The 21,787-nt window shown below is 37.2% G+C and overlaps 1 protein-coding gene and 1 long non-coding RNA gene across 17 annotated transcripts in view; one reads left to right on the top strand and one right to left on the bottom strand.

Moving 5' to 3' along the window:
• Positions 1 to 21,787, top strand: part of LOC117205357 (TLD domain-containing protein 2) — a 303,743-nt gene that overhangs the window by 267,972 nt on the left and 13,984 nt on the right. For 12 of the 15 annotated variants that reach the window (XM_033443681.1, XM_033443683.1, XM_033443685.1 and 9 more), the window contains one exon: positions 2,059 to 2,145. The exons of 2 other annotated variants lie outside the window; for them this stretch is intronic. In XM_033443681.1, coding sequence (XP_033299572.1) covers positions 2,059 to 2,145 — 87 coding nt within the window. Of the gene's footprint in view, positions 1 to 2,058; positions 2,146 to 12,723; positions 13,287 to 21,787 lie in introns of those variants that run through there. One more of the 15 variants, XM_033443687.1, reaches the window with a different exon arrangement.
• Positions 1,463 to 9,505, bottom strand: LOC117205364. Of its 2 annotated transcripts, none has more exons than XR_004487220.1 (3): positions 7,285 to 8,342; positions 2,240 to 7,204; positions 1,463 to 1,483 (listed from the first exon to the last, which is right to left on the bottom strand). It is a non-coding gene; the product is annotated as an uncharacterized LOC117205364 (long non-coding RNA). The 2 variants fall into 2 exon arrangements; XR_004487219.1 differs by lacking the exon at positions 1,463 to 1,483 and adding an exon at positions 8,700 to 9,505 and having other exon boundaries at positions 3,418 to 7,204; positions 7,285 to 7,569.

Consider the following 21,787-nt stretch of genomic DNA (forward strand, 5'->3'; position numbering starts at 1 on the left):
TCGCCTAATTGGCCATCGACGGCGACGATTTTATTTTCTCGTTATACGTTGACACGCTGAACGTTTGTGTAGTCAGGATGAAAGATTAATCAATTAACTCGGTTCTTTGAAAATATCAAGGTTTGATCACCTAACTTCGTTATACAGTTTTATTATTATTTTTTTCTTTTTTATAGCTTATGGGACATTTCTGTAGATTGTTGACATATGTCAATCTTTGATGAAATCTTGTATTAATCATTTGCAGAAAACACTCAAGTCGAGTCAAAGAACATTCAACTTTTATACTTGCTATTTCTTTTTCAAATCTTTAATTCGTTATATACATTAATAGTTTGACAATTTTCTTCGCAAATTGTCCTATATTCTTTAAAGTGGAATATACAACATAATTGAAAAGTCTTTGTAGAAGATACTGTAAGTGCGAAAATTGAAAAACTTTGATGTTTCATTGGGAAATGTCTTACATACCGACAAGAATACTGTACTATAGAATTTATGTGCTATTTTAATCTTCCTAAATGGCTATTAACCTAAGTGCTAGAAGATGGTGTCACAACGTCACCTCTACAGAGAAAAATATAAGTACCAATGAACTTTAGTTAATTGTTGCTTGGCTTTTGTCTGTGCCACCTATCTGGATGAATTGAGCACCAAGTTTTCTTTACAAATAAAAGATGGCACATACAGACTTTTCTACAGATACGCTTTTCTTTTTCCTGAATTTGAACTACATCAATGCATCGGTTTCCTTTTCCTCCTGAGAAACTTGTTTCTTGGCACTTGTCAAGTGTTTTCTACAAGCACTCTTCAAATTTTCGAGTACTTTTTTCCTTCGTACTTCGAGTACTATTTTTTCCTTTTAAATATAATACAATCTTATTCAGTTTTTAGAACCTTATCTCGTAGAACACATTATAAGATATAAAAATCGTTCAGCGTGATTACGTGTAATCAACCATCGAATCAACTCATACAGACACATACGTACTTGATTTTATCCTCGTTTATCACGATATCAGCATCTTCGCAATAATTTCGTATTTTCTTTGACTCATCTCGCGAGCTACGAGTCCTCTGCACCCAGGTTCGATGCACTCGTTCGTCGCTGTCAAACATAGCCATAGTTTGATTTGTCGAACGGTCGTGTTAACTGCGTTAACACACTGGAACATTCTCTTCTAGAATTTTGTTCCTCACGTTCGCACTTGTGTTTCTTTCGTTTCCTTTTTTCGTTGTCATCGTCATCTTAAATATTTATCGATTGGTTGCTCGTAACGCTGTGCACAGCTTCGTCTTCTCATTTCCACTTCACGTTTCTTCATGTTTTCTCGCGTCACGTTCACGCACCAAGTTATCATCGTCGTCATCATTGGATTCCATCCATCGGATCCGAGCACCGTATCAATTGTTTTTTCGCATATCTCCTTCGAGCTTTTCTTTTTTTCTGGCCGATCGGTTCTTCTTTTATTTTTCATTTTATCTAAACCAAGAAAAAGTTAGCGTTAGTGATTCCAGTGCACCCTCGATCCTTGCATCGATGTTGAGAACAGTCGGAAAACTCTTGAAACTTTTTCAGAACTGTGTAGTACATTTTTATTCGCGTGGAGTAATTGAGAAGTAGCTTGCAAACTGTCGAGAGCTTTTCAGGACTATCTATGCTTGTATCAGGAAGGATTTCTTTTTCATTTAAAAATCTGTACATTTCTGAAGAAGAGATCTATATACGTTCGACGTGAATTATCTAAAAATGACTCGAGAACTCCTTAGAAATGTTCAGAACTGTTTCTATATTATTAAGAGTATGTTTAAGAGTAAGAGAGATGTTTTCCTATGTTCGAAACTCGTGAGAGCAAGCTTTTGAAAGAAACTTCGACAACAATTTTAACACATTCAAAGGAATTCCTAGACTTAACTCCAACTTGAAAAATGAAAGCTTAAAGAGTCGAGAAAATTGTACAAGGAATGTGAAATAGTTTTCGATGCGAGTATCGAGGGAACCAGGTGGAAATCCAGTTAATGAAACCGCTAAAAACGGCCGATTATATTGGCTAACAGCTGATCAAGGCCCCCTACGTAAAGCTGTACAGCATCCTGAAGACGTCGAGCACATCGGCGGATTCCGAGCAGATCCAGGACCCGGAGGTACCGATTCCCCACTCCTCCGTTGTCGATCATTTTTTATTACAGAATAGGCACAAACTCAAATTGCTCGATATTGACTATAAAAGATACGCACCTCATAGATTGTACACAGTCTGCCACACCTTCTTCTACTTGTTCTACTTGTTTCCGGATCTACCGTTGCACCGTTGTCACGCGATGTTGCGGCCTAACCCACGTTGATCGTTTCCTTTGCGTCATTGTTGTCCCAAAACGCTTCTTGCCGCTTCATTGACTGGCCGATAGTTAGGTATATTACGGTGTACGCGGTTATTGTTGCGACGTGCATGGAGGAAAATGCTAATTAACGAGATGGATGTCAGAGGTGAAAGGAAATGTTGAGCTGAAACGATTTGAATAAAAGCCATCTTGAAATTCGAATATATCATTTGGTAAGATTTGAAGCTGCTGATGAAACAAGAATGTGGAATGTTATTAATTGTAACATAGTAGAACTTTATGTAAGGGAATAAGAAAAATTTCAAATGGGTCGATTAGCCCGTCGCAGGATTCCAAGTTGCCTTGTGTCGTTTGAATTTTTGTCTTTTTAATGTCGTACATATTTCGATTTCTTTAAATTTCATAAAATTATAGAATCTAGATGAAAGAAATAGCGTGGAGAAGATATTGGACGAGACCGTGGAAGACAGAATTGGAGAATGTAAATTGATGGGAAAAATTTGCAAATGTAACGCGTTAACAGGAAGTTGGTTTACGTTATCGTTAGCTAGCTTGATTAATTCGAACGAGACTTAAGATCAGGTTGATCGACATCGATCAACCACGTAACCCTCGAGTTTCTCGTCAGACTATATCGTACCGATGATACTTCGAGACAGAAATAGTCGTGTGTCTTCGTCGTTCTTGAACCCCTTCGTTCGGTCGAACACCTCACTGGGCGGTTTTAATCGTCGCCCAAATCGCGTTGAACATTCTCTTCTGTATTTAGAGCCAGACCAACGGCCTCTTCGGCTAAAATATACCCCGACGTGTGTCGCGTGTGGATATTAAACGTGCATGCTGTTCTCTGTACGCTCAGCTTTGGATTCTCACTGCCGTCTCGTCTCGTACAGCTGATCATTCGTTTAGTCTTTAGACGGATTATTCGCGGCATGATTCACATCCACTGCATTATAAACATGCCACTACACGAGAAATGTAAAAACAGGAAAGAAGAGTTTATCAGAAAGAGTTTATCTTTATGAAGATAAAGTGATATAAAATCAAATCGTATACGGATTCTCTGCATTTTTCTTTTTTTATAGATGACAGACAAATACCATGCTACATAGATTTCCAAAATTTAAGTATCAAAATACCAGAGTAATTTGCATGTTCATTAGAAGAGCTTTATTATCAAGAATCATCGGGTGCACGATACAAAATCGATTCAGGCGAAGATCTCTCAGCTCGCAGATCACATCAATTTAGAAGTAACTGGTCTAATCTCGAATCTCAACTACAACGATGCTTTAAGATACAAATCTTGCTGAAATTTTTAATAATTTCGAGATTAACTAGGGACCATTTCCTTCGAAAATTTTGTATAAAAAAACAAACAAATCATGGAGCATGAAAATGTTTGACGCTTGTTTACGTGAATCTCGTTCCAGAAATATTCAACGATTTCCTGCGGTTTGTCCGATCGGATCGCTTTGTCTGCGCGCGCGCGCACGCCCAAAGCCCGCGGTGATCCTCATAGATCGTTTTTCATCGTGGGGGAAGGTTAATGAGACCAAAATGCTTTTCGGATGATGCCGCTGTGACCGATTTATTTCCGGAAGGTCGCTCGCGACTCGCCTACGTCACTGCTTCCGTTCGACGATGATATCGTTTGCCAAATACAGATGTTCATCGCACGTGAACAATCCTGCTTGCTCACTGCAGCAATAAAAGCAACGACTGTGAATCAATGGCTATTTTTACAACGCTCTTACTCTTTCCTAAAGCCTGTGTATGTATCCGCTGTCGAATGTTCGATGTGATGAACTTTTCATTGAAGAAGAATTTTACGTGTGACCATAAGTGTCTTTTATGGAATATGGATGATAATAATCATTGAGGACGATGATAAGGAATACTGTAGTCAGTAATTGGATGATAGTAAGCGTGACCATAATCGTTTTTTAAACCAAGATTACGATTACTGTTTATTTGATGTCTGTTGCAGGAGACTGTAAGAATAATTAAAATTGATATATATATATAAGTAGAGATAAGCGTACCACTTGGAAAGATTACACAAATAATTACCATTAGTAATTCAAATGAAGCTACAATGTGACTATAGGTATTTATTGTTGGTATATACGAGGAAAAATAATTAGTCAATTGTACAGGGTGTCCAAGGTTATTAATTCCCAAGGTTTTTCTCGCAAACGATAAGTATGAGGAAAAATGTTGCAAAGCGAACTACGTATTCACGACATTCTTTTCGCAGGTACAAAGATGCACGTGCGCTTTTATGTTTTAAATGAATCTGTCGTATGTAAGATGGAGAAAACATAAATACAAGAATATTGCGTTACGTCGTTCCCTGTTTTTTCATGTGATATTTTACAAAATAAAGGGCAAAATATGTTCTAAAGTAATCAGCTTTCGACCATATTATGTTCGCATAATATTTTCTTTTTTCGTGGACTGACGAGAGGATTCGATGTACGCAAAGAGAGGAAGATTTTCATTTAAGACATAGTCAAGCAAGATGTACATGTATTTTTTCGCTTGCGAAAAAAGATACTATGGTGAACGTATAACTCATTTTGAATTATTCATATTTACCAACTTTCATTTTTCCCTCACACTCGTTGCTTACTTACGAGAAAAACGCTGATAACCAACAGCGTGAACAGCCTGTGCACTTATCCCTATCCTCGGTTAAGGCTAATTGTAAATATTAACGTTTGAACGTTCTACGATACACCGATATTAATGCAAGTTGGTTTCTAAGTAACCGTATTTCACTCGATGTTTTTTCCATTGAGACATTTTTATGTCGAGCCACGACAAAAGATTTCGAAGATGTTGCAAATGTGCCAAGGTTATTTTCAACGGTGAATCCATTGACGTCAATGACAATGGAAATGTTGAGAACTGGCCGCATAATTGTGCGTTTATAATTGGACAACTTCGAACCTGAAGTATATCAATCATTACTCGTCGAACTTTTGGAAAACTGAACTGCTCCTCTATGGAGTAGAAAATAGATTAGTTTCAGTAGTGGGTGGTCCTGACTGGGGTCGATGTTCTATGTCGATTGCACGTATCTCACCCTGTTTATCATATCTATACGCGAAGGGCTATCGTGGGCTAAAATTATCCTTCGTCCGTTTCTAAACTCTGTGCATGACACTCATTAGCGAATTCTATTCATTTTCTAATAGGAACAAAACGAACGTAAATATACAAAGATCCGTAGAAACAGAAACGTGACCGGTACACCTCCGTCAGTTTTTTAATTTTAACACCACGCTGTGACTGAAGCTGAATATTTAAACTCGAATATTTGAAAACGAAAGGAACCTGTTAGATCCGAAAGATAGAAAAAAGTTTCAATACCACGTTCTGACTGAAGATGAATATTTAAACACGAAATAGCTAGAAAAAAAAGAACCTGTTAGATTCGCGAGATAGAAGAAAAATAAACATAACGCGTGTCGATAAAATAATAATCAAATATGTATTCCTTGGACCAGCATTAGTCACTGTAGACAATTTCTGTAGGAAACTACGCTACTAAATTTACGATCAACGTTAAAATTAAAGGAATGGAAAAGATCGGTATCGAAAAGATCGACATCAAAGACGATAAAGATTCTCACTCGTCATTTCATTCTAAACATGTGTATATCTCGGTATAATTATTCTTAGAGCCATATTTCAATGGCCACGTTCTTCTTCCCTCGAACTCACGTTCTTTCTCCCTCTGCAAACTTTTTCAAAAGCTCTGCTTCCAAAACTCTACTCGTATCGCTCGAAAATACCAAGTGAGGATTGCATAAAGTACGATCGACGTAGAACACGCGAGCAACGAGCGGATTCTAGCCTCTCGCGAACCCTCCGTCGTGTTTCCAAAAACAAGTCGCCGTAGACGATGTTTCCGTCCTCGAGTTGTTTCACACCGTGGTCCGAGGACACGCTGGAACGCGTCACCTTCGCTCTCTCGGAACCGTGCCAACATTCCATCTTCGTTCCATTAGCTCCACGAAACTTCGCTAAAATTGCCCAGCTAGCGAGAACCATGGCGCCAGCCCGTAACACGTCGCTGGACACGGGCAGGATAAACAATGCATTCCTCCGATCGTTTCTCCTTGCCATCTGTTGCTTGTGATTTCAGATATAACGTTCCTTCATTTCGAATTCTGTAGTCCGACTTGTTATTAACCTTTTCACTATCTGTTACGAGCGTCTATGAGACGTTCGTTCAACTATATTGCTCGCTGCATCTATTACGATAATATGTAGCAAATGAAGTGCGATTCGTGTTCCAGATCTGTGTAATAAATAGTGGTAAATATAAAATACTCGACATATGAAGTATTGAGAGAAGAGTAACGCTGTGTAAAATCGGGAGGAAACTTGTGTTAATGACGTCAAAAGATAGAAAATCTTCGAAAATGCTTTATCGTAGAACTGTAAGGATTTACAAGCAGTTGTAAGCAAGTGCAAATATTTTTATTGATTGTTTCATAGCAGTTATAATGAACGTTCGAGATTTCTTCCCTCTGCAAGAATGCAGTCTTTCATTCGTGGAATTAATGATTGTCGAATTCCTTCAAATATTCCTGACGTTGTAGAAATAATAGTCCAAAATGGAGCAGAACTGTTCTTCTGTCTGTGTCACATTTTCTTTAGAAATAGTTTCACAGATTCCCCGGAAATCTTTAAACGTTTATAAGTTATAAACTAATAGCATTATGAATTAAAACTCTGAGCTTCCCATACGAACCTTTTGTTCCTTCCTGCCTTATCTTCTTTATGGTTCGTCAATTTCTAATGTGCAATTTGATTTGTTATTAACCCTTTCACTGTCTATGGGTATCTATAGGCGATCAATCATGTGCCTCGCTATACGTTGTATTATAAATATCAAATTAAGTATGCTTCATATTCTATACTTACATATAAAATGCACGTGCTTTACCAGCGGCAAGCAACTTCAAAGGCTAATAATCAAAGAGATTGAAACTACGTGTAAAAAGTTAATTTCGCTTTGAAGCAGTGCGTTGCTTAAATTGAATGATCAATCGATCGTCCATTGTTGTTATTCAAAAAGCTATGAAATCTCGAACAAGGATTGATTGGACTGTGTTTAATAAACTGATTGGAATAGCGATGGTTCTTCATATGTTGATTTATTTCGCTCGTAAAATGCAATCATTTATTCAGTTCTTTTTTCTTCTAACGCTGGAATTAAAGTCGTGTCGATGATGATTTTGTCGATTCGCGTCGATTTTTCGCCGAAATTACGTGTACTGAATATTTAAAGAAAAATTAAAAAAAATGGAATTTTCTGTACGAGCTATAAATTCACAGTCACACAATATTTATAAAAGTAAACGTTGATTAAATAATTTCTTTATTCGTTTTCTTATCTGCAGTATTTTTTTTTTATTAGAATGATCATTTTAACGAATATCGAATCCATGAAAATGAAATCTAAATTGTCCGTATAGACTACGAATTTGCACACAGTATCAAAATATAACAGCATGTGCCTATTAATTGTATGCAAGTCACACTTTCCTTATCGCGCGTTCGTTAGCGTGCGAAATCGTGTGTAGCTCTGAAAACACAGCTGGTCGACGATAAAACAGTGATCGAGTGTAAATAAGATATGATCGTTGTCTCTCGTCAGAGTTGAATTTCTAAAAATTTCCGCTGCTGTCGTTTCAGCTCTCCTATTATCCAAATATCTCGGTCTAATTGTTCCTAAATGATCGCGGATACCTGGCATACGCGTTTCACGTAGCAACGAAGGTCCAATTCGACACCTCCATTGTCCAGTTGTAGCTCGAGCAACGACTAAATATTAGATGATAAATTCTTCGAATTCTTCGTGTAGCGAATAGAAACGATAACATATTAAGATCGTAAAATAAAGCAAATAAATAAAATAGCACTAACAATTGTATTAATCTCAGTTAGAGCTACACTTGTATAGACCCCGACATTACTTTTCTTTCTCAACTTTTATCTTATTGGATATTGACTCATGTCATGTCACCAATGTTGAAGTTTGCTGTAATGAATGAATGTTTGTTGGAATAGGATGTATATTTAGTTGCAATAATATCGTAAAAGCTGCAAATATTGCATCGAATAATGATAAAATATTTCATCGCGCTTAGCTATATTAATTTTTTAATTTAAACAAAATGTGACGCAGTAATGGTGCGTGCGTTTCACCCATAACAGCCTCTAAGAGCTCGCGATTAAACAAAATAACAAAACATTTGATTTCACTGATCTAGAATTTTATTAAATTATATATAATATTTTATAATTGAAGAGAAAAATGCACAGTAAACTTTCACCTGCAACAGCCTTTGTGGCTTAACAGCCGACCGATTTTACCACCTTTCCATATTTCTACCTATTAACGATCATCGAACTGAATTTTCTATACGTTTATCCCGTATTTGGAGAGAACAGTTAAGTACAGAGGATTAAATTCTTGATAAAGTAATCCTCTTTATTATCTGCATCGCGTCAGAGTGTGATGTACGTGACGTATTGACATCACGTAGACCGGTTGGAAAATTGCACCATGGAATTTGTCAGTAATTTTCCATGAAACATAAAAATCTGGCTGCTTGTTTGCTTGAAATCGCTATGCGGACCAGATACGTCGGTAGACGTTCATTAATCTTCGTAATTTGCATTACCAGTCGCTTAGATGAAGCGCCTTGAGATGATTCAGAAAACACGATCTTATTATGTTGTTCGTGCTATTGGTATTTAACGCCTCTATGCAAGATATTAGAAAAGATTAACGAGGCGTTAATTGGTAAAATAACAGCGATGAAACGTGTTTCGTGTGTTTCATCTTTTTTTCTTTTTTCATTTTTTCTTTTATGTTTGTTTCTTCGGGCTTGAATAACGAAGGAGATTCTTATCACGAAGTTTGGATTTGATGGATTCTAAAGTTGTCTATCGTAGATATAGCTGCTACGAGCTTCTATTCTTGGCGTTTTTGCGCATCTGCGGCTCGGCCCACGCGTAATTGTCCGCTATCAATATTACCGGACAGGGATTCTCAGTTGCATCTCCATTTCTCTCCTTCTGCTCTCTATCTTCTCCCTCTCTCTTTTGTTGTCACGTTCTTCCCTCTTCTTCTCTTTTTTTTTCTCTTCAATAGATAGACCGCGGATATTTATGCAAATTTATATTTTCTTAAACGTATTTAGCCCTTTTCCGGTCTCCAAATTTGTTCCCAATCGTCGTCACGCTCACAAACGCGATGATTTTTAACAATTGAAGAAAATGTTCAACGTGAAATTCCGGGACGGAAAATCACGCGTATTAAGAACAATTCTGTTTTCTACGAATTTTTTTTAGAAATCCTTTAACGATAGAAAATTCCAATTCACTTGAGAAGGACTCAAATCCGAGAAGATGAAATTTTTATAGGACACGAAGTACTCGAAAGTTCTCATCTTAACGTTTAAGAAAACGCTGACAACCTCACAATAGACGCACGTTTTATTTCAACTCCGGGAATTCTGGTCTCGAATTGTGATAGGCGGGAAACACGGGGAAATATCCAATAAATTTTCAATGTGAAAATTACGCGGTTTCGAGCAGAGCGCACTGCTGACTTTGTCTCCTCTACTACATCGTGAAACGTTAACTGCATTGTCGCATGATATTAACAGAGTGCAAAAGGTGACGCGCGACGTTGGTACTTAGAAGCGTTTCATATTATATTGGTTGTTTCATCATCGATAGTCCCATGAACATTAATAATAACAATAATTGATAACAATAATTAATCTCAATAGAGTTGAACATTAAATTAGTATTTTTCGAAATTATTTGTTCATATTAAATTTATTCGTTAAATCCGCTATAACGTTATCTGATTTTTCGTCATTTGCACGTGATACATATCTTTAAAAAGTATCTAGTATTTTGAAAATTAAGGAACTATAATCGATTGTATCATCTTAACACGTTGTTAACTTTTATCTTGAATAAACTTGTGTTTCCATGCGCAAAATCGTCAGTTATTGTGTAAAAAAAACACACGTTGGTTTTTGCATAAATTATTCGATTCGTTGATATTAATGGTATCTAATTTTTAACATATAATTTCAAATTTTCTTCTCACTCCTGTAAGCAAACAAAATTTCTCATCAAAGATGAAACAACCAGTAGAACGAGTCTCGAAACTCGTGTTTAACGACAAGAGCGCGAAATATTGTCAAACACCAGTAGTTTTCCCTCCGGTTTAAATAAACTCGAGAAACGCATTCAGTATGAATATTTTATCGTCGCGTGCAAAACGAACAGAGCAAAAAGTGGAATACCATACGCGCGGCTGTTATGTTCTCATAGTTGTTGGTGCTGTGAGTCGTCATTGGCGATTGTAATTGAACTTATGTCAGAGATCGTACCTTACAAAAACACACGTGACATTTGCATGATGCGTAACGTGTAGAAAATTAATCCAGTTGGTAACAATCGACGCGTATGTGTTGCATATCGTGTAAAATAAGTCAAGAATAATACGCTTAAGAGATTGACTTTTTCTTCTTCTTCTTTTCTTTTTTTTTTTTTTACTGTATTAAGATGCGTGTAAAATGAAACGAAGATTAATTTGCAATATTTCTTACGATATGTTTCGACAAACAATAATAAGTATCAATTGCAATTACGCAATCGGCAGAAAAATATTCTTATATACAGTATGTATATGTTCTATTTTCAAGATATTTCATAAGAAGTTCAATGGCTCGCACTGTATAATTGAGAACATGAAAATAAAATATTTGTACATAGTAACTGCGTGGAATCTCTAAAGATAGCGCGAATTGCAATGAAAACATTCGATTATAATTTCGTTATTCGTCACATCTTTTTGTTTGCTTTTGCGCGATATTTACTTTTGTCCTATTTCTCAAAATAGAATGGGAACAGTAATTGATAAGCTCTGATCGTTAATAATCTTGTAGAACTTCAATCCTATTGACACGAAAGATCATAGTTAAATAATTGGTTTAACAAGTTAAATCACAAGTTTAATAAGTTTATAGTCAAATGATTTTGAATTACATTACAATAATATCGAAAACGATTGTTCGATTCTGAGGCAAAAAGCGATTAATATTATCGTATTTGGTACGGAGAATAATTTTACTACGTCGTGGAAGGCGGACGTGACTATATGCACGCTATGTTGACCAAGTTAAATCAAGTGTACCGCTAATTGCTTCGAATCCTTGCATGCGACGGATCAGATTTTCTTATGTATCCATCGTAATCAATCATCTCTGAAATTTAATTTATAATTCCCTATATTAAGCCAACAAGGATTTTCCAAGTTAGAAATCGTCTAACTACGAAGCAGCCGTCTGGCCATTTTTCTGAAAATTTCTACAACAATTAAATACGTTTTAGTCTTTAAAACAGTCTTTCTTTTTACGATATTTACTATCTCTCGATTGAATTCTATAAATTACAATTTTCCAAGCTGGAAATCAATCGTGTTTAAACAGTCTGAAATTTCATATAAGTATGAAATAATCATCGAGCAGGGCAAATATTCCATTCATTTATGCAGCTACGAAAGGCTTGTCCCCGAGTCTAAAAATTAATGCGAGCGACAAAACGAATGTTGCCCTTTTATAAAAACCAATCGATTCTGTTTAAACAGTCTACAATTTCATATAAGTACGAAACGATCATGGAGCAAAGGAAATATTCCATTCGTTTATCCACCCACTTGAAAGGCTTGTCAGCAGATGTAAAAAATGATACGAACGATGAAGCGAATGTTTCCCTTTTGTAAGGACCTCTAAATCGAACTCTATAAACTATACAATTTTCCAAGTCGAGAATCGATTCTGTTTAAACAGTTTACAATTTCACGTAAGTGAAAATGGGCAAAAGAAATATTCCATTGATTTATCCACTCATGAAAGGCTTGTTCACGGTTCATAAAAAATGTGATGCGAACGATGAAACGAGTATCCAAAATGAGACTATTTTGATCCAAATTGGTAGCGTGATACGCGCTTGAATGGAAGAGCAGTGCGCGCACCGGCAGCACGTGCTGCGCAAACCGGGTTGCGCGTCGAGTTTATCCCCTCCCCACCACGCCTTTCTCCTAGGATCGGAGTATTAGACTCACCCCGAAAGCGCGGTGATACAGTGTTGCTTCAGTCCTCGCGAAGTGAAGCGTGCATACCCGAAACGATCGATCGTGAAACGAACAAATCGAATTTAACGTCATATCTATCCGCGAACACAATTTCAGTCACAGAAAAGCTCTGGCAAGTTCGAACCGACGAAGCTTCGATTCCAGAAGTTCTCCTTCTGAGCTTTCGACATATTGTATACGTATATTGTATACGTATAATATCACTGTGACTTATTGACCGTTTCATTCGGATCAATTACATTTCATCCAAACATAAGCACATTTATCGCGAGTTTGAGAGACAAGAGGAAAAAAAGACAGAAATCTTCGAGGCAAAAGGAAAGCAAAGTTCACGTCGATAGATAGGCGTGAAGCATCGCAAAGTGTTTTCTAAGAGCACACAGTCGCGCGTATTGGTCTGAAATTTCGACGATACACTTGTGTGTATTTTCAGCGCGATTAGTAGACGCGGGTCGGTACGTTCGCTTCTAGAAAGGTTTGCGCCACGGCGACTGATCTGATCGCAGTGAGATCTTGGACCGGCGTTGAGACGCAGAATAAAACGCATAATGTAAACTGTTTCCTGCGTGATCATAGTCGCAGAGAAAAATATATATCAGAGTATAGCAGTGATCAAACGGTGGAGGCTGAAAATTCGAGTTTTTTACTTCAGAGGCGAAAGAATCTAGTCAAAATGCCGAGGCCAAAGTTTCTAAATCCCATCACTAAGATCTCCAAGTTTCTCAAGCAGAAGACGAAGGTAAAGAAAGTTTATTTCTATTTAAAGTCTCCTTTCTGCTAAATCAATTTGTTCTGATTTTTTTTTCTTTTTAATTTTCTTGTTTCTTAGTCTCTTTTTGTGGAAAATGTCTAAACGAGATAAAGAGTGATCCTTACCTTTTTACGATTCTGGTATTTTTTAGTCATGAACAGTTAATAAGCGGCTCTTTATCCGTCTCGAATACAATATTCTTTGCTTTTCTTGAGTATAAGCCAGTTATCTTCTAGGCAATAGAGAGATGTAAACTGAATATTGAAGTTGTACGTAATATGAGAGTCATCGTTGGTAGAAGACGCCTTTTTTGTTTCATTTCTACTTTTGGAAATGAATGATTTTATCATGTTCCGTAAACGAATTCCGTGCGAATTATGCGGCAAGCTTCTTAATAAAAGCGAGTATACACTTCGCTTCGGTGTTCCGAAGTGTAAATAAAATAAACAAAATTCGAAACGTTCGATTCTAAAAGTAAAGCTCTACGTAGAAACATTACAATGATCTAAAATTATCGTCGAATTATATAAAGAGCATTTCTAGAAGACAGATAAAAGATTCGATTCTAGGTTCTATGTACAGAAACAAGTAAAAATGTTTATACAAAGATATGCCCGTACGACGAATATCGAGTATAAAAAAAATAGGAGCGTCCTCCATTGAATTGCACGCAAACGTCTCGTTTTGTCTTCTTCAAACTCGTTCAGAACTCGTTTAAACTCGTTATTCTAATAATATAATCTTCTCTCGATGACTCGAACGTACACCTAAATTTCTGTGCATTCTTTTTGAAACATCGCTGGCGGGCCAAAATATAGTTGAAACGAAATATTTCGAAAAAATAAATAAAATTACATATTTTCGAATTACGTATTTTAATATTTCCGTTTTGCTTCCTCTTTCAAAGGCTGAAACTTAATGTACAAACAAATTTTCTCGTCATTCGCCGAACACAATCTTTTTGTCACAAACGATCCACACGTTACGTGGATTCCAGAATTCCTCTAGATCACGTTTTCGGCGCGCCATTGACGTAAAAGTTATGTCTGACGAGTGCAAAAATAAGCAACAATTTTTCAGAAAGATCTCTCTAAGACCCCTTCGCGTTTTCACGAATCCCTGGCAAATACGAGGTCGATTTGCCACATGTGTTGCTAACAGCTGTCTCTCGATTGACTTTTTCCTTCATTGGCGTAGTCCACGTTCCCTTTGTTGATTATATTCGGTTACTCTAGCAAATAGACCTTCTTCATAGTTTACAAGCGACGGTTCTCTACCCAGTGTAAAGGTGTTCGATCTATACTGGAACGTAAAAAATTGATTCTCGGATATCTAGAACGGTATATCGATTGGGAAAGTGAGACATGTACTTCTATAGTGTTACGATAATTCTCCATAATTTTCTTTTTCTTTTTTTTTTTTATCTGTGTATAATATTTAGGAAAATATTACGGGGGGATACGTAGATCCGTGAAAAATTACGTTTGTCTTTTTATGAAATTAAAGTTCAGAATACTCTCGGCTAATTTCAAATTATTATATCCATATATTCGAATCATATTTTTATTTGGTTGTGCAGATTAAATATGCGTGTTTTTGTTATCCTCTTGAGAATATAATCCAAAAATATCGATTGTAGATTAATATGAGTTATGGTTGACGTTGATTTTTTTGTACGCAACATCATTTGGTGGCACTTATTTCTCTTGTATCTGTGGATCTGACAGATTACTTCTCTCTTTAAACGTGTCAAAATCAGAAAATCAATAAAAATATTCCGGCATATTTTTTCACTCGCGATTTAAAAATTTGAGCGTTTTAAACATTTCTGACAGCGAGTTTACTCCAAAATATATCGTCGATAATAAAAGTTTTTAACTAAAATATTCCAAATTTGCTGGTTTCGATACCTTTGGGAAAAGTTTGTGAATATGTCCTTGCTTTCAAATTCGATTCGAATGTAGCGCCTCAAAGATGGGATGTTAAGATTGTTTAGAAGCTTGTACGAGATATGATCAATATGCTAACTAAATAAACTCTTTTTCTTCGTCACTGGAGCGAAACAGAAAAGAAAGGAAAGAGAATCCAACTGCTTTCCTACGATTCGACAAAACGACGTAACTTTCTTCGACCCGTTTTCTATGTCTCTCACCAGGAACCACAAATTTTCCATAATGTAAAGTTAATGAAACTATCTGTTTCACCAGCGATGTGATTTAACCGCGATGAAACTTAATTCGCAAAAAAAGATTGTCTCTCTACATACCTTAATTTCAGGACTTTCCATCAAACGCTAAAAAGATTGTGTCAATTATCTTGGTTGCAAAAAGTTCACCGATTATGCCAGTTTTTAAAGTTGGTATTCGAACATCATCCCCCAAGTTCAAGCATCGTGCTGTCTCTTTCAAGAATTTCCTTCTTTTCTCGCATGAGCAATGTAACAAAAATCCAAACGTGTGTCAAACGTATGTTGTATATAGCGATGACATGTGCAGAAAATTATCCACCGGTGCACACAATTAGCATATGTCACAGTTAGAAAGATATTATAGCAGCAGCTCGGTTGTGTTTACGTGCAACCGGTCCTTGGCCGCGCCTAGGTCCACCTTTCACAGAATCCGGCTTCGTTCGATATACTAACTACGCTCGAACCCGGCCAATCTCTGACGAAAGTTATGCAATAACGAATAACTATACACGCTGGCTTTTACAGCCGCGACGCTCGTACACGCGCTAGGGGCGCGGTCTGCGGCGATGGCTCGACCGTGAGAAGGGGTGGTTTCTCGCGCACATGGAAAATCGACACGCTAGGCGAATCACAGGCTAATGGAAATCGCGAGGCAGACAGAAGAATGGCTGACATTTAACATTTTTCGCATTAAAAATACTTATTGGAGTATGAAGCGTAAAAAAGTTGCAGTAAACAAGGGGTGGGGTTCCCCTTTGTAAAGAGAGTACGTGCTCCTGAGAGCGTTCTACTTACTCGAGGAAAGCTGTTTCCTTCGTGAGAAAAATAAACCGAATGTGTTTCGACTCTTTGTCGTTATGTTCCGCGAGACAATATCGCTTTTTCTCTGTTTAAATTTTACTTTTTTCTTGAGGATATAAATCGATTGCGTTAATCAATAAATCTTGTAGGACGAAATCTCTTTTTTCCTTATCCAGCGAGAAAAATGGTAGAGGTACGTCTTTTCGAATGATTTCGTAAAGGAGGAATTACACAGACAAAATGATCCTCCGGAAAAGAGAATAATCTTGATTAATAGAGAATATATAATAAGAGAATATATGTGGATTAATTTGGAAATGCTATTTATTCGTAAAGAGTTGAAGTGAAATTTATTTTCTACTAGCTCTTTAAATCATCCCCCTTTTATGTGTCGCGATGTAATGCGCAGCTCGTATTTTGCTTGTTCACGAACGAGTAAGTAACTGGAAACGGGGACCCTGTGGCATGAATTAACTAGTCGCTTCATGAAGGATAGCCCAGAACGAAGGGTGGAGCTCGTCCGAGAGTTGAAAGGAAAGAAAAAATTGGACCTCACCCATTTTGGGTGTCCAATTGCTGGCTGATCCTATAAGAGAATAAATTGTCCAAGCTAGCAAGGGGTTGTTTTCGAACATCTTTCACAGTTCTCTCACTTTCCCTCGCTAATTACTTTAGCACATTTATCTCCCCCACTTTTCTTTTCTTAGAAAGCAATCTCATTTTGTAATCGGTAGGCAAACATTAATTAACTATATATTTTGTCTATTTTTACAATGAATATGTACATTTTTGAAGAACAATTTTTTTTGAAGAGAATTAAAAATAATTTTAAAAATAAATCCTAGAATGAGAACACAATTTTCCTCCCAATTCAATAAGAAGGTTTCCTTTTGTAAATTATTCATTTTTCAGTAAATTTTATATATATATTTTTGTTTACATATTATATGTTTTTGCGCTTACTGGACTCTTATTATGATACGTTTCGTCGTGTATTCACAAATGCAAATATTTCCGTCGAACATCGTTTAAATTCATTTCCGTAGAAGATCTCTCTCGCCCATTTAATACGTAGCTCATTAACCAAGGTCCTTCCAAGTTTTCCTCAGTGCTCGTTAATTCTCGCGTCAGACAGCTTCGTGCAACCTCTCTGACGTATCAGACGATCGAAATGATCCAAAGAATAACAGAGGCGCAAGTATCCCATTTAACCAGTACCATCGAGGCTCAGGTAAATACGAGTAACCCACGCTTTTCAAAATCTCGAATCTTCAAGAATCCGTGAACCAGCAACTTAAACAACGTTCCGTTAATAGCTACAAATCAAGTGCTAAAAATTCTCTTTGTCGTATATCGCTACAGCTTCAAATGAGAATTCGAACTCGTCCAGTGAAGATCAACCTACCTTCGGAAAGAAAAAACAGGCCGATCAATAGAGCGGCGTCAAACGCGTTAAATACGCCAAAATGTTGAAGCATTAAACACGTCCATGCGGACAGATAACGACGTTTTTCCGTTTTAACGATCATTTCGACGTTCATCTGGCACGCGTTTCAATGCGCGAACGCTCGCTTACGCGTGTTTGCGTGGTTAAAATAAAACGAAAGAGCGGCTAGAAGAAGAAAATTCGCGATGCATCTCGTTCCTCGAGCTGTCTTCGTAGAGAGAAAAGGGAAAATTGCAAGGATGTTTCTTGTTCGTCGGTTGTTGGAAAGAAATTACAGTTTCTTTGCTTCTACAAAAATTTGCTTATTACGATGAACATTTTCCGAAATCTTTCTATTTGCGGAAAACAAATTCTTTTGGCAGAAATTCATCGTAATCGATCGATTTCAACAAAAGTTACAGCGTTTTAAAGACGAAGAAAGATCCTATTGGCTGATTTTTGAAGAAGCAGTATTTTAAGGATGGCAAGAGATCTTATTAGTTGGTTTTTGAAGAAGTTGTAGTATATCAAAGATGAAAGGAGATGCTGAAAGAATCGATCGGTTCTAACGAGCTTTCCTCAAAAAACACTTCCTTCGTGAAAAGACTACACTTCGAACTACATCTAAGTTTTATGTATACAGAAGGATATGTTTCATTGAGAAAACGAGATCTTCGCACCGAGACCAACCAAATCAACGCACATAATCGACTTTTCATTTCTTCCAGTTCGTTTATTATTCCCATAATTTCTACGCTAAATACCCAACTATTTCTATGATAATCGTAGCGGAACACGACGAGGAAGTTTACCTTGGCTTCGCGTGCCGACGTACTACGCAGCTTTTCCTATCTATGTATTGTTGTTTTCTGCTCGACCATATATCTTGGAGATTGTAGACGTTGCTTGACGAAATGTCGTATAATTCATCGGGCTATTTTTGATTGAAATAACAGCTCGATTTGCATTAATCACCGAATTTTACGACAGAAACTAACTAGAAACAACGCTCGATCAGCACAAGACGTACTAATACGTTTCTCGTCAACGTTATCTAACGTGTTTTCTGACCTTTTTTTCTAATGGTTTCCTAAGTACGAGGAAATGAACGGAGGTTTTGGAAATTTAAATAGAACGAGCAACAAAATTAAAGGAAATTATCGAAGTAGAGAAGGTTTGTTGACCTAACGAATATATTATGTTTTCGCAATAAAGCAAAGTAGTCGTAAATTCTGCAATCTCTCGAGCGCAAGGATACGAGCGAAATTGCATCATCGTTTTTCAAATGAAATAGAAACTTGTGTTACGTTCCTTGTACGTATGGCACGGAGGTCGTAAATTAAGGAAGAGAGGCGTTCATCATGATGCAGTGCGTTTTGTGGAAACTATTTTAATCTTGGACTGTTACAGTTATTTGCGAATTAATATTCAGCTCGCTCAACACTTGTTCCCTATACACTGGAAATATTAACGACTTGAGCGAGACGTGGAGCATACGAGAGCCATGTGGCACTCAACGTGTCAAAGAATAAAATATCTGTTGATTTTGTAGACTTTGTCGCGAAGATAAAAAGATTCGTTTATGAGCCTAACATACATGTTCAGATCTACTTTGAAAGAAGAAATGCTTCTACATTTCTAGAAGCAGTCTCGTAATGACGGAAATTAAACCTGATTGTAGCGACGCTGCGAACAGAAGATCGTACTTATTTCGTACGTATTTTGACCACGTACACGCGCAAACAAGATCGTACTTTATTGTTAAATTACATAATTTCGCGCACATAAAACTCGACGAACGCGTTCATCTCGTTTATAAGAGGAAGTCGACCTAATTGGTCAACTTTGATTACAATGCGCCTGTCGTTGTAAATTTAGTCACTGCGACTCTTCTGTGATTATTACAATTTCTCGCAGTTGGCTCTATTACATCCAGATTTCTCTAAAACGATCGTGAAAATGTTCGATATTTCCATGAAAAGTTCCGTGAATGTATACGATGCGATACTCGTTATAAAAAGTAGATTGTAGAAAATGATTCAATAGAGAACTAAACTAAAACTTACTACCTCAAAAATGATGGGTAAAACGTTTCGATCGAAGAGTGCAGTAATTTTTTACTCGGCGAGTATATGCGTCAAAACTCTCTCTCTCTCTATCTCTTTCTCTCTGCTTCTCTCTAGTTTCCTTTTTACACTCATCGGAGACGTCTATCGACTGGTACAGTCTCGTGGTATTCAGATTTCAATTAACCGTGTTTGTATTTGTTGGTAACGAAGGAAGAAAAATGTAAACTATTATAATAGCAGTCGCAATTATGTCATTAATTCAGATGATAGTAGTCGTTAGAACGAGCGAAGAAATCTATAAAAACACTCGATCGAGCAAGAAATCTAACGCGTGTCTAGATCTCCTGGTATTTATAAACGTTCGTTAAACCACGCTGAATGATGAGCCTTCGTTTTCATTTACATCTTAAATCGCTATAATTTACATTTACATTCTGATTTTCGGCTCAATCCATATTCCTTGCTTCACGAATTCTCGTTTTGTTTCCTTGTATCAAAACGAATGACGATTACGTGTATTCTCGACGCGTTCTAGCCAAAGTATATGGTAAAATTAAACGAGGCAGATTCGTGATTTAATTATCTTCGTTGGAATTCGAGCTAGCGTAACTAATTGTGCTCTCTCTCTCTCTCTCTCTCTCTCTCTCTCTCTCGATTCTTTCGAGTCGACACTTTGCGTATGGAGCGTAATTTGCCCTGAATGAGAACAGTTAAACGATCTTTTGTAAACCATTCTTTCTTTTCGAGTCGGTGCAAAGGAAGATTAATTTTTTGCTGGTGGAATTATAGTGATAAAAATTGGTTCTGTAAGATGAATAATTATTCTGGCGGAGAATGACAGTTTTGACAGTTTCTTCGCGTTAAAAACAAAAGACCGAGACTTATCACAATGGGGTGAATGAAGAAGAAGAAGGAAAAGCGAAGAAGAAAAGAAAAGAAAAAGAGAAAAGACGATAACAGAACCTTCGAAAATGACAGGCGGAAAAATCGGTCGATTTATGAGCAAAACCTCATCATTGTCAGCGTTGCAGCGAAGGACGATCAGGAATAATACCGTCGAGGACGCCGCGAGTCCCTCGAGAGATACACCCGGCAGGATTCGCGCTTGTACTTGACATTAAAGGAAAGGAAAGACGAAGTAAGCCGGTCGTCGAAAGATTTTTTACCAAGCTCGATGGTCATTTGAAGAGAGAGAAAGAGAGAGACTCATTCGAATGCCCATTTTCAGGCTCAGTATCGAACGAATCATCGGATCGGTCGGATTCTCCATCTTTTCGACGTCGTGCAGACCTTGCAAGCAATTTTCTTCCAACGAGAGTACCAAACAAGTAGGAAAATATGAAAATCGGCGAAACTTCGGAAACTTAAAATCGCGAAGTTTGCAGATTTTCCAGATTTGAGAATAGCCGCAGAGGAAACGTTCGCAAAGTTTTGTCAATCTTGTCAATTTAAATCGTTTAACGCGAACGGTGTGTGCGTGAATTTATAAATTGTCGAGAATCGATTGGTAAACGATGCTGGAAGATGATTCCTCGATCGATGATTATTTGGACTTTTCGTCTTAGGGGATCTTACAAGGTGATCGGTTTAGACGTTAAAGTGCTGTGAAGCAGAAAGGAGGATTTTGTCGCGTCACGAGTTCATTTACTCAGACGTTCGTGATTACTTAGTTGGCTGATTGATGATTGATCAATGAATTCATCGAAGGAAACGTATTTTTAAAGAACCTCCGTATCGTTACGATTGTTGAAGCGAACACGTAGCGCAAGATTATGATAATAGAAAATCAGACTAATTCGAAGAAGAAATAATTCGATTGTGGTTGGAAGTTGAGCGTTGATAATATCATGATCGTCAATTCCTGTCCGATTCTGAAGTACGTGTTCCAACATTCCTCGAGGATGCTGTCGGTGAGATAATAAATTCTGCACTATGCCTAAAAAATTGTACAAAATTCCTTGTTCGGGTAGAATGTCGCAAAAACTGGCCTAAGACTTCGCCAATC

This window comes from Bombus bifarius, unplaced genomic scaffold (genome assembly GCF_011952205.1).
Source record: "Bombus bifarius isolate JDL3187 unplaced genomic scaffold, Bbif_JDL3187 scf7180000007990, whole genome shotgun sequence".
Classification (NCBI taxonomy): Eukaryota; Metazoa; Arthropoda; class Insecta; order Hymenoptera; family Apidae; genus Bombus; species Bombus bifarius.